The sequence below is a fragment of the Alligator sinensis genome, unplaced genomic scaffold (assembly GCF_000455745.1).
Source record: "Alligator sinensis unplaced genomic scaffold, ASM45574v1 scaffold117_1, whole genome shotgun sequence".
NCBI lineage: Eukaryota > Metazoa > Chordata > Crocodylia > Alligatoridae > Alligator > Alligator sinensis.
This window is the reverse complement of record NW_005841855.1, coordinates 15,847-29,616: the sequence shown is the minus strand read 5'-3', so window position 1 is coordinate 29,616 and position 13,770 is coordinate 15,847. Positions and strand designations below refer to the sequence as shown.

The following is a 13,770-nucleotide window of genomic DNA, read 5'->3' as shown; positions in this document are numbered from 1 at the left end:
ACAAAATCCTTGGACGCAGGTGCTGCGGTGGACATAGTCTTTCTGGATTTTAGGAAGACCTTCGACACTGTCTCTCACCCCATTCTCGTTAAAAAATTAGAAGATTGTGGTGTCGATGCCTACACAGTCAGATGGGTTGCCAGTTGGCTGGAGGGCCGCATCCAGAGAGTGGTGGTGGACAGGTCATTTTAGACCTGGAGGGATGTGGGCAGTGGGGTCCCCCAGGGTTCGGTCCACGGGCCTGCACTGTTCAACATCTTCATCAGCAATTTGGACGAGGGGGTGAAAAGCACCTTGTTCAAATTCGCAGATGACACTAAGATGTAGGGAGAAGTGGGCACGCTAGAAGAGAGGGACAGGCTGCAATTGGATCTGGACAGGTTACAGGGGTGGGCGGATGAGAGTAAGATGGGATTCCATACTGACAAGTCCAGGGTACTGCACCTAGGGAGAAAGAACCAGCAGCATACCTACAGGCTAGGGAACTCCCTTCTCATCAGCACAGAGGCAGAAAAGGATCTTGGAGTCATTACAGACTCCAAGATGAACATGGGCCGCCAATGTGGGGACACAGTAAGGAAGGCTAACTGCACCCTGTCATGCATCCACAGATGCATCACGAGTAGGTCCAAGGAGGTGATCCTCCCCCTCTATATGACATTGGTCAGGCCGCAGTTGGAGTACTGCATCCAGTTCTGGGTGCCGCACTTCAGGAGGGATGTGGACAACATGGAGAGGGTCCAGAGGAGGGCCACTCGCATAATCAGGGGACAGCAGGGCAGGCCCTACAAGGAGCGGCTATGAGACCTGAACCTATTCAGCCTCCACAAGAGAAGGCTGAGAGGGGATTTGGTGGCCGCCTATAAACTGGCCAAGGGAGACCAGCAGGCAGTGGGAGAGTAACAAGGAATAACGGCCATAAGTTGACGGAGAGTAGATTCAGGCTAGATATCAGGAGGCACTACTTCACAGTCAGGGTGGCTAGGATCTGGAACCAACTTCCAAGGGAAGTGGTGCTCGCTCCTACTTTGGAGGTCTTTAAAAGGAGGCTAGATAGACACCTTGCTGGGGTCGTTTAACCCCAGCATTCTTTCCTGCCATGGCAGGGTGTCGGACTTGACAATCTGCTCAGGTCCCTTCCGACCCTACCAACTATGAAACCATCCCCCAGATATACTGCTGGGTGCGGGGCTGTGCCTACCCAGTTCTCATAGCTGGGCAGCACAGGGCTGCACCCACTATGGTAAAGACTCTTGGAGTGGGAGGAGGGTATTCTGGTACCCCCTCACAGTTGGCACCTGGGGTTTGTGCCTCACTTGCCCTCCCACCCAGTTCTTCTACTGTCTGGGTTGATTTTAATTTATCCACATGCCGAGTTTATCACAGTGGCCTTTCACCAGAATGCTGAACTACTGTTGTCTGTTGAGGGCACTGGAAATGAAAATGTTGGCTCTTGGTGTCAGCAGTTTAACCAAACACATTACCTTTCATTTACCTATCATATGTCCTATGACTAGCTAATGAGACCATCTGATAACATCAGAAGGAGTTTCTTACGCTGAAGCTATGCTACTTGCCAAATATCATAAGTGCTCCATTTATTTTAGCCTGTAAGTAATACCTTGAGGCAAAATCTTACAGATGCACTTAACTCAATAAGCTTACTTAATGTGTGCTGGAATTGTTTAAATTTTCTTGAAGAAGCCTACAAGGAGTTTGTACTGTTCCTTAGCCAATAGGAGGGCTGATCCCCCGAATGTTACAGCAATATAAGTTTAGATAAATAAATTTTAAAAAATAATGACCACATGGAACCAGGAGAATTGCAATTCATAGAGATTCCTTTGGACTGTGTTTCCCCACAAAAATGGAAGAGGCTTCTTCTTCCAAGGTCTACAAGAAGGTCCTATAATCTCACATCACCTGTGGAGGGTTGCTGATGCACTGGAATGCTGGTACAGTGTCTCTGCAATACTCTATGGGCCTTTATAAATGCCCTTTTGCACCACATTAATGGCGTTGCTGTTTGTACGCTCAGTGGCGTATTCCACTTTAAATGACTTCATAACATAGCAAGATAAAACACCTCTGAGGTGTTTTAGTTTGCTACCTTACAAAGCGCAACAGTGCATGGGGTGCTAGAAGCTGACATGCTCGGGGCCTGGCAGGCTTCCAGCACCCCATGCACCATCCTCGCAGACATCTCCTGCCTCTGTGTGACCTAGCTGCAGCCCATGCAGGCAAAGTTGACTGAAGAAAAAAAAAAATGTGGCAAAGAGCCTGATCTTTTTTTTTCTCCTGGAGCCTGCCTGCCTGTCTGCCTTAGCTGCATGGGGGTCTAGTGCTTCCCTCTGCGGCTGTGGTGCCTCCCGGGACCAGCTGGGCTGGGTGCCAGAGATGGGTGTGACTTGGGGGGTGCTGCCGCCACCACAGAGAGAAGCACCAGCCTTCCTGCAGCCACAGAGGAAAGCACCAGGCCCCCGCACAGCTCAGGGACTGCTCAGCCTACCCTCAGCTTTCCCTCCTCCACCCCACCCCTCCCCCCACCAGAGAGGCAGGTAATGATCGAGCTCTCACCCTTGTGTACATGCCATGAGGGTTTAGTTCAGTTTAATTCCCCGAAATTGAAGCGGTGTTTTTAAAAACCCACTGTTTCAATTTAGGGAGAACGAAACTGAATTAACCCACCATGGCATGTACAAGCAGCCCATTTGACTCCCTTTCCTTCAGAAAGGACTGTGGACCCATAGACTCCCTAACAATGATTTCCCTGAAGCCCCTCTTTACTATAAATAATAGAGGAAAAACAGAATAAAATAGTATTGGTATAGTCCAGGTTATCTTCTACTGTAATATGCTTACAGGGTTGAGGAGAAAGATATTTCTCCCTACAGCCCATTTCAATCTGCATAATGCCCTGCTCTGCAACCCCATCATATGCGAATCATTCCTGCCCTTTTCAGTGTCTCACAATTCTGATTCATTCCAGTTACTTTTCTTTTACAAGCAGACCTGGAAAGAGCCATTGGCATGAGCATACCAGTTTTTGGCTGTTACTGTTGTGCAAATCTGAAAAGTTCAAGTTTTTCTATTCACTATAACATGTTGAAGACAGCTTTTGAATATCTGTCTGTGAAAAAGCTACTCACTCTGCGGGTAACGGTGGGGTCTTGTTGAGCTTTGGATATCAAATGTCCAAGAAGTGTATTGGTTCTAAGAAAATGCAAGCGGATGTGTGTTGCCTTGGTAAATTCTCTAAGAGTGGGAGAGTAAGTGAAGTTTTTTGCTCCTGGACGGCCGTTTATCAAGGACACCACAATCTGATAAAACACCAAATATTTTTTGTCAAAACATATCAACCATTATTAGCAGTAGGCCCACAGCCAAATGATTTGTGGGCCTCCAAAAATTTACTATTTTGTCTAATTATATCTAGAGCGATAACAGTCACATTGCTTCATTAAAAATGCTCTGGTGATATCTATATTGAAACCTGGATATTTAAATAAATTCCCAGTGATCCAAGATATGACTGAACACTTATTACATGATAAACTACATTATACATTTATATAAACTAAATCATTCTGTTTGAATGGCTTACTTTACAAGCCACTGAAGAGATACATGCTTTTTTACACAAAAGATCAGTAATAATCAGTTATTAATTCCATTGCTAACAGCCCATGACGTCAGTAGGAGCTTTCCCCGCATCAGAACTTGAAGTACTGGCCCCTACTCAGGACATTCATTCTTAGGTTAAGACATAAATATCTCTGGAAAAAATTAGTGTTAGTAGGTCCAATGCCTGGCAGTATGCTAATGATCTTTTCAAAGAAAGTACATTATGTTGCTTTAGAATTCCTTACATATGGAAGTAGGTTTATCTACTAATCCAAATCAAGTGCTTCTACACTCTTCTTAAGAAAAAGGAACTGACTACAGCAACCCAGCAGTCATGAGTATGCAACTGAGTAAAAGTTTGTTTATTTATTTATAACTGAACGGACTTCAGATTCAGGTTTCCAACTGGCTATTATAAACTGTAACTACATAATACTAGAATGCTGAAGTTCCCAATTACTACACAACTCCTTTAGGAAAACTCATAGCATGTAATAGAGAATAGTGCCAACAAACATCTAAACAAATTATTTTTATAATGTGTGTTTGGATCACTACAGAAATGTTAACTGAAAACAGTATTGCAGAGTTCCAGCCTGCATGGAGCTGGGAGGGAGCAGGAGGAGGGCAGTGAGATAGGGGCACCATGTGCATCTACTATGCACATGGCCCCAGGCAGCAAGAGCAGCTCCTGCAGTTAAGTGGCGGGGAGGGGGATTGAGACCCCCATAGGGAGGGAGCTGGGCAGGGCTGGGGCTGAGGCTGCTGCCCAGCCGGGGCGGGGGAGACTTGGGGCCCAGGGCCACAATGCATGGCTGCAGGGCCCCAGCAGGAAGCAGAACAGGCACCTGGAGTGGCAGGGGGATGGGGCTGGCTCCCTGCATGGTGTGCACTCCCAAAGTGGTTACGGGGGACCTGCACCCCCCAGATCTGTGTGTGGAGCAGGCACGGGCTGCAGGCATGAGCTCCCACCCTGTTGCCCTCCCCCGGGGCCTCTGGAGCCCATTGGGTGCGACCCAGCACAGTAGGGCACAGCAGGGCTGCACGGAAAAGCTGCTCACTGCTGTGAGCTCCGCGCTGCCCTGGCGATGTGCCTCCTGCTTTGAGGGGCACAACCCCACATCAGTGCCCTCACTGCAGCTCCGTTTGCAGGAGGCATGGCACCAGGGCAGCATGGAGCTCGCAGTGATGAGCAGCTTCTCTGCACGGCCCCACTGTTCCCTGCTGTGCTGGGTTGCACCCCCTGGTTGCAGAGGCCCCAGGGGAGGGCAGCAGGACAGAAGCCTGCGCCCACACCCACCCCACACACAAATCTGGGGGGTGCAGGTCCCCTCTGCCCCCCTCAGGAGTGTGTGCTGTGCCAGCCCCATCCCCCTGCAGCAGAAGGGAGTGGAAGTAGGGGGCTGAGGACCCGGGTCCATAGCCCTGGCAGCTGGAGGCCCCTTCCAGACAGGCTAGAGAAGCAGGGCCTGTGGGTGGGGGGCAAGGGACACCAGCAAGGCTGTAGTGGGGTATGAGAGGCATGAGCAGGGCTGGGGGGCAGGCGCGGGGAGGGCTGTGGGGAGCCTTTAATTTTAATAACAGATTTTAGGGGCTTTATTAATGAAATTGTGATTTTTTTAATCAGACAATTTGTGATGTTATATCCCGGAAAACCAGGATCCCTGGTAGTGACTTAACCCAAGAACAACAAATTCCAACAACCATTAATATCAAAGAAATTTGCATTTAGATTTGACATAATGTTTAACTGGAGATAAACCTATGTGAGAAAACATTATACACACAGGCCCTCACCCACAATAGTTCCAGGCAAAATAAAAATATATGTTTCTCACTGGTAAGGAGCCACTTGATTAAATCAAAGAATTATAACCTGTGCTAGTTTTTTTTTACAGACACTACATTGTTGCGTACACTTATAGCATTTTAAAACATATTTTTAACAATTGAAGGTATTTCTCCTGAAATGTCAATGCATTACTCTATAATCTTTATTTCCATAAGTAATTCTCAAACAATTGGGCCCAATACATTCAGTGTGGCAATTCAAAGATAAGCCAAAATTCTAAAACTCATATAAGGTGCCTACCCATAGTCCAGAAGCTAAACGAGTTGACTAATTTAGAGGTTCTTAGCACTCATTCTTCTCTCAGATAGCAATGAGAGGGTAGACTTCTCAGCATATTCTATACAAATCAGGCCATTGCCATGACTGCCTGAGTAAGGATTTACAAATTTAATTTTAAGCACCCAGGTTTGTAAACTGACTGAAAATTGTAATTTTTAATCAAAGCCATTATGTTTTCATGCTAAGCTACCCACATATAATGCTGTTCATTTTCATCTGTTTCTAAATAGCATTTACCTCCCCATTTTCAAGAGGTACAATCCGAGAATACTCCGTAGTGCAAAGGACATCATCATCCCTCCTAATAGGAGCGTTGGCTTCCTTTCCAAAACGTTCCAAACAGTCTGCTTTTGAATCTAGTAAAGTAAGAATTTGATTTTTTGACATACTGAAATATTTACTTATATTTATATTTTTTATTTTACACACAAGATTTTATATTGTTTTCACATAAATTGACAAAGAATTGTCCCTCATGGTTTCAAATGAAGTATCCCACTAAATCAAATTAGGTCAATGCTCACTTATCTCTTTATGCAAACAGAAATATTATTATAGAAAAATGCTGACAATATTAGAAATAGGTGAGCACATTCTTCTTTACTTCCCACCCCAAAAGTTGTTGATAATGTCCTGGCAACAGTTTCAAAATATCACTAAAAATATGACTTTTTTCAAGGGTGGATTGCTTGTATTTCAGTTTAGTTTTGTATAGGGATGAAAGGCACCTTTATAATATACAAAAGACATGAACAAGTTGAAAAAGACAAATACTTACATTTCCACAGTTTACATTTCCGCAGTACCAGAGTGCATTTTAATGATGTGATCAACACCAATTTAAATGAGAAGCTGTATTGTCAAGTTAATTTGGCCTGCTTTGAAAATGGATCCTGTCAAAGATTTCTCTCTGAAGAGAGGACACCTTCAAGAATAGATCTTCTGATGGCTCTCCAAGTGAAAGTTACTCTACCGTACTTTATTAAAAAATTTTGGAACAAATTTCATCAAAAAGATTCTACATTTTTCAACTACAAATTTTGCTTATGCACAACCTCTCACTCATCATTTTGAAAACAAAAGGCCTAAGAACAAGGGATCAACTGAGGATAATTTCCAAACATATCTCAGATGATTGTACTTCATTACAGCTGAAACCTTAAGAGAAGTCTATTGGTGGTTTTGCTGTGATTATGTAAAACGCAGCTTTGTCCTATAAAAGTGCAGTGATTAAAGAAAATACTCACGAGCAAAATACTGCCAAGGTATGTAGGTTCCTCCAAAATCCACTGATCTTTCCAACACCCAGAGATCTGGGCGAGGAGAATTTGCAAATTTGATAAGGATATATGCAACATGGAAGAGCTAGGAACAAAACGTAAAAATTAAACACAACTGAAAGCAAGAAACAGAAATTGTTACATTCTGTAAAATTGGATAGTTAAGAACTAATGTTAATTAGGAGCTTTCCTTTGTAGAGAAGAAGCAAGTTTATGCTTTCCTGTTCAGTTTCTATGAAAACAGGCTTGATTCTTAGCTGGTAACTTCTAGGGAGCTGTATTAACCTACATCACTTATAGCCCACTACATTTAGATAGAAGCTGCAATGTGACTGCTAAATGCCATTTCTTCCATACCAAAATAATTCAGTCTAGCATGTGATTAACTACTTAGATGTGTTATGAGTAGTGGTATTCAACCTCGAAAAACTGCATGGTCAATTCACCACTATCGACAGCCACAAAATAACAAAGCATGGAGCAGCATCCTGCTGCAATAACTGTATCACCCCAACTCAACTTCATCATAATGCAGTCAAGCAAAATCACAATGTAATCAGTAAAATTCAGTGTAAAAACAGCACATTGAGCCAGATACTGCTATAAAATAAAGACAATCTGATAATGATGCAAGTCTTCTGCTCTTCCCCAACGCACTCTTATGATCAACATTCTATTTACTTACTCTGAGACCAAGACCAAGCTTGAAGAGGTTTGGCTCTTGAAGGGTCTTGAAGAGTCAGGTGTTAAACTCCCCAAGCCTCAAAGATTCTCACGTATCTTTTTAGCCACAGATTGTACAGTTAGACCACAAAAGACTAGAAAAGAGGGATATACTCAGCACCCAAACATCATACCAAAAAAAAAAAAAAACCCACAAGAAATTAAAGAAATTCAAAGGCAAGAAACCCTACTGCAAGTCATTTAAATACTGTGAAGCAATTCCAGGGAAAGTCAATAGTCATGAAACTTCAACAATGTCAAGTTCCAAGAAATTCACACTATACAAAATGCTGAGCATGATTTATATCCTGGGGCTGTCTTCATTTACCTCAAAGGTTAATTTAAATATAAATATAAAACACTTCATACAGTGGATATAAGTATTGTCAATAAAGTGACAATCAAAAGATTAAGGTTTGTGGCCTTCTATAAAGGAAAATGCTTTTTAAATGTACATAAATAAAGCTCATTACCACACACATAAAATAGCATTGCAGACAAATGCACCATCAAATGCTCTCTACACCAAATCAGAGTGGATGAACAAGGAGTGTAAAAACCAGAATGGAAACATGTTATATATTTTGCACATGTGTAAATGAGTGTACAAATAGTAAGGCAAAGGAGAATCAGACCTTACACCACGCAGAATAATTAGCAGTCATGGAGGATGCCGTTCCCATCATAATGATAATGAGAGCCTGGAGCAAAAGCACAAACCCAAGTAGTGCCTGGAATCCCTATTGGAAAATCTCTTGCTTTTCTATGAAAAGTGGTGAAATCTGCTCTTTACATTTTGAAAATTTAAAATGCACTTTAACCATCTTTTTAATTTGCATTTTAAAAATTGAATTCATTCTTGAGATTACTTTGAAAACCACCTGCTTTTCTCATTCATTCAAATGATGAACTGCATTTGTCATTTCCCTAGCTATACCATCAGTCCAAGCTTTCCGCACAGAACTGACAGCATGACAGCTCTAAGTAAAATGAAATGCTGCAGTGCATTCACAATTAAATAATAAGGCTTGAATTCAGCAAGGGCTATAAGTACACAGAATCACAGAAAATTAGGGTTGGAAGGGACCTCAGGAGGTCATTCAGTCCAACCCCCTGCTCAAAGCAGGACCATCCCCAACAAGATCATCCCAGCCAAAGCTTTGTCTAACCGGGTTTTGAAAACCTCCAAGGATGGAGCTTCCACACCTCTCTGGGTAACCTGTACCAGTGTTTCACCACCATCCTAGTGAGAAAGTTTTTCCTAATATCCAACTTAAACCTCACTTGCTGCAACTTGACACCATTGTTCCTTGGTCTGTCATCTGCCACCACTGAGAACAGTCTAGCTCCCTCCTTTTTCGAACCCCCATTCAGGTAGTTGAAGGCTATTAAGTCCCCTCCCACTCTCCTCTTCTCTAAACTAAATAAGCTCAGTTCCCTCACTCTTTCTTCACAAGTCATGTCCCCCACCTCTCTCACCATTTTTGTCACCCTCCACTGGACTCTCCAATTTGTCCACATCCATTCTATAAAGGGGGCCCAAAAGTGAACACAGTACTCCAGGTGGAGTGGTGGCTGAATAGAGGGGAACTGTCACTTCCCTTGACCTGCTAGTAACACACCTACCAACGCAGCCCAGGATGCCGTTAGCCTTCTTGGCAACTAGGGCACACTGCTGGTTCATATTCAGCTTATTGTCCACTTTAACCCACACATCCCTTTCTGCAGAGCTGCTGACCAGCCAGTCAGCCCCCAGCCTATACTGCTGCATGGGATTGTTCTGTCCTAAGTGCAGAACTTTGCCACTTATCCTTGTTGAACCTCACGAGATTTCTTTTGGCCCAATCCTCCAATTTGTCTAGATCACTCTGAATCCTAGCCCTACTTTCCAGCCTATCTACTGCTCCCCCCCACAGCTTGGTGTCATCTGTAGACTTGCTGATGGCGCACTCTATGCCATCTCCCAGGTCATTGATAGACAATGAACAAAACTGACCCCAGGACTGACCCCTGGGGTACTCCACTTGATACCAGCTGTCAACTAGATATTGAGCCATTGATTACTACTCTGTGGACCCAATGCTCCAGCCAGTTTTCCATCCACCTTACAGTCCATTCATCCAGCCCGTACTTCCTTAGCTTGCCTGAAAGAATGCTGTGGGAGATTGTATCAAAAGCCTTGCTAAAATCAAGGTACAAATCCACCAGTCTCCCCGCATCCACAAAGCCAGTCTCATCATAGAAGGCAACCAGGTTGACCAGGCATGACTTGCCCCTGGTGAATCTATGCTGACTGGTTCTAATCATTTTCTTCTCTTCCAAGTGCTTAGAAAAGGATTCCTTGAGGATCTGCTCCATGTTTTTTCCAGAGACTGAAGTGAGGCCAACTGGTCTGCAGTTCCCTGGATCCTCCTTTTTCCCCTTCTTAAATACTTAATTATGTTTGTCCTTTTCCAATTATCTGGGACCTCTCTTGATCACCTTAAGTTTTCAAAGATGACAGCCAAAGGCTCTTTAATCACATCAGCCAACTCCCTCAGCACCCTCGGGTACATCCCATCCGGCCCCATAGAACTGTACACATCCAGCTTTTCTAGGTAGTCCCTAACCTGTTCTTACACCGCTGGGGGCTGCTCACCTCTGTGCTGCCCAGAGTCGCAGTCTGGGAGCTGACCTTGCCTATGAAGACTGAGGCAAAAAAGGCATTGAGCACTTCAGCCTTGGCTAACTTGTAGTCAACAGGAGTACTGAAATGCCTAAATCAAATCCAAATTTCTCTTGGTGCAATCTAAAAATGTTACTTTTTATCCTGGGCCCTGCAACCAGAGAATCACTATCCTCTGTATAAAAACCCTTCAGGTATTTGAAGACCTCTCCTTCAATCTTCTCTTCTCCAAACTAAAAATCCCAGTTCTTCCAACCTTTCCATGTCAGTCATGGTTCTTAGACCTCTAATCATTTTTGCTGCTGTCTTCTGGACTCCTTATAATTTCTCCAAAACTTTCTTGAAACATGGGGGCCAAGACTGGAAACAGTACTTCAGGTGAGTCCTCCCTAGTGCTGAATAAAACAGAAGAATCACTTCCCTTGACTGGCAAGTGACAATTCTATCAATAAAGCCTTGTAAGCTAAGCATTGATTTTTTGTTGTTGTTGCAAAAAGAGTATACCATAGGTGCATATTGAGATTACAGTGGTTTATTACCCCCAGGTTCAGAAGACCCTTTTCAGAAGTACTGCAGCCTAGCCAGTCATTCCTTCCAGTCATCAGGAGCATTAATAAACTGATGTGAACCTTTCAAAGAACAAACTGAGAAAATATTGGGACATTTTGGAATATACTATTCTGACCGTGCCCCCCGCAGTGCATTTCAATTAAAGAAGAGAATAGCAAGTTTTGTGGTATCATCTTTAAAGCAGTGTGTACAACTATCCCTCGGGGCTGGTGCTACATCCACACTCCGTGCTTTGACTCAGAAGGTTCTGAAGTGTTTCAGCAATATGAATCATGGAGTGACCCTCACATAGCCAATCATCTGAATGCTCTGCTGAACACTTCCAGGTAAGCCTGTCAGGAATTGGTAACTGAAATACTTGACTTCATCTGACATAGCAAGAAGCATTGGAACTTACTAAAGCAACTTGGAACACCTAGAGTCACTTATTCACTAACCATTTGCACCAAATTGGGTATTCAGCCAGCTTTCATATGTAGCAAAAGCTTCAACAGGTAAAGGTGTCAAGCAATATGTTCACAATGTATGGTGGCACTTCTATTGGCAGGGCTGTTCTTGGAATTGAGCTGAATCATTTGTGGTCATTGAACTGGGAACACTGCTGAATAATATGACACCTAGGACTGCCAGAGGTACACATTTCTGAAGTTTCTGAACCAGCTTGGTCTGTATGCTCATTTCTGGCTGGCCTTGCTTTTCATTTGTGTTATAAAAGAGGGCAAATTGCTAAAGATCTGGGATCTGTCAGTGATCACTTTTCTGCCAAAAAATCAAGCTAAGATGAACACTACACAGCAAACTATCAACCAACTATTGACTAATTTCTATACATTTCAAGGTGCTGGTGTTTCTCATCTTTCAACACACATCATCAAAAGGTGAATAACATTTATGTTCTGGAAAAGCTGGATTTTGTCAAGGCCATAGCACCTGTGGTCAAGTTTTGGTACTGACTACATATATCAAATAGCTTTCAAGAAAAAAAATAAAAAGACTGAAGCTGTAATTCTGGCCTTGATAGCCGTTTACAACACAATCTAATATGTTGTTCAAGGTGTTAAGAGTTGGTGGCTGACATTATTTAACTGTTTCTCCTTCAGAGAGAGTTTAGAGCACAAATGGAGAATACAACAAGTACAGGGAAACGCAAACAGTTTCTCCCAGAGGAGTTTGCACTTGTATCTATATTTTTTAAGGTTCACAATAATGACCTTGCACTAACCCACTCACAAAATTCATTTACACAGTTGATATCACTTCAGCACTCAAGCTGGGTCATTTTCTGACCTAGATGCCACCCTGAATGTCAATATGGTTAATCCAAACAAATACTGTAGCAGGTGGCACCTTCAATCAAGTGCAACCAAGACAATGATAAGTGTATTCCATCTTTGCAATCCTCCTCCCTACTCAAGAACTGAACCTACCTTTGAACCAGTAATTTGACACAAGCTAAATAAAAGAGCTGTCAAAGTCAGATAGTAGTCTAGTAAAAATCTTTTAAATAAGTTAGCTGGCCCAACACAGGGTGTCACTGCACTAACCTTCTGAAGGTCCATGCTTGCTGTCTGCTATCCAAGTGAAGACTGCTGCAGCATGGTGCCATTCAGCTACTTGATAGCCAATTATACTTGACCATGTAAATCCTACATCAGGACCCTGGAACCCACTACTCTACCAATGCAGCACCATCACAATTCTGTAGACAGCGGCCGTCACCATCCTCCAGGTAAGTGCCGCCCCCTCCTGCGTGCATCCCCATGCCGCAGCTGCAGAGCTGGCCACAGAGCTGTGTTCCAGGCACATGCCAGCATCTCTTTCCCCCTCCCCTGGGCAGGCGGCCAGGTGGCATGTGTGCGGCCCACACATGGCGGGCACCACCACACTGCGCCCTGCATCACTTGCCCGCAGAGCTCCGCCACAGAGGGGCACCCCTGCCCTCACCCCATGGCCCTGCTCCCAGCTGTGGTGTGCCATCTGGGCCGGCAGCACCACCCGCTCCTTCAGCCCCCAACCATCTTCCCCATACCTGCCTCACAGCCCCCAAGCCCCACTTACCTCAAGGCTCCAGGAGGGGGCAAGGGGCGAGTCTGAGCCTGAGCCCAGCTTGGGCTGCCTCAGAGGCTCAGGCCCCACCCTCCCCCTCTCCCTCCTACTCCGGGCAGGGCTGGGGGTTTCCTGCCCTTTCTGCCTTTGGCTGTTACAGGCTGAAGCTGTGCCAGCCTTTGCAAAAGTGGAGAATCCATGGATTTCTCTGCTAAAAAGGGAAATCCACATTTTCTCTGATAAAAACAGAATCCTTGGTTTTCTCCATTTTTCCATGGGAAACAGAAAACCCGGATCCCTGGTCATGACTGACCAACCTGACTGCCTTCTATGATGAGATGACTGGGACTGTGGATGCACGGAGACCAGTTGATATGATAAACCTTGGACTTGGACATGGTCTCCCACAACACTCTCTCAGGCAAGCTAAGGAAGTACAGGTTGGATGAATGGGCAGTAACGTGGATAGAAAACTGGCTGGATCATCGGGCTCAGAGGGGCTCAGAGGGGAGTAGTCAATGTTTTGATGTCTAGTTGGCAGCCAGTATCAAGTGGAGTGCCCCAGAAGCCGTTTCTGGGGCTGGTTTTGTTCAATATTTTCATCAATGACCTGGAAGATGGCAGAGTGTACCCTCACCAAATGTGCAGATGACACCATGCGGGGGGGCGGGTAGTAAATACACTGGAGGTTAGAGTTATGATTCAGAGAGACCTAGTCAAATTAGAAGATT

At 44.3% G+C, this 13,770-nt stretch overlaps 1 protein-coding gene across 1 annotated transcript in view; it reads right to left on the bottom strand.

Moving 5' to 3' along the window:
* LOC106722691 (laminin subunit alpha-3-like) overlaps positions 1–12,552 on the bottom strand; it is a 31,859-nt gene extending 19,307 nt beyond the window's left edge. Inside the window, exons 1-4 of the mRNA XM_014523988.2 lie at positions 12,538–12,552; positions 7,003–7,120; positions 5,993–6,111; positions 3,150–3,320 (exon numbers count right to left, since the gene is read on the bottom strand). Of these exons, the coding sequence (XP_014379474.1) occupies positions 3,150–3,320; positions 5,993–6,111; positions 7,003–7,120; positions 12,538–12,552 (423 nt within the window). The remainder of the gene's footprint in view (positions 1–3,149; positions 3,321–5,992; positions 6,112–7,002; positions 7,121–12,537) is intronic.
* Positions 12,553–13,770: the final 1,218 nt, after the last annotated feature.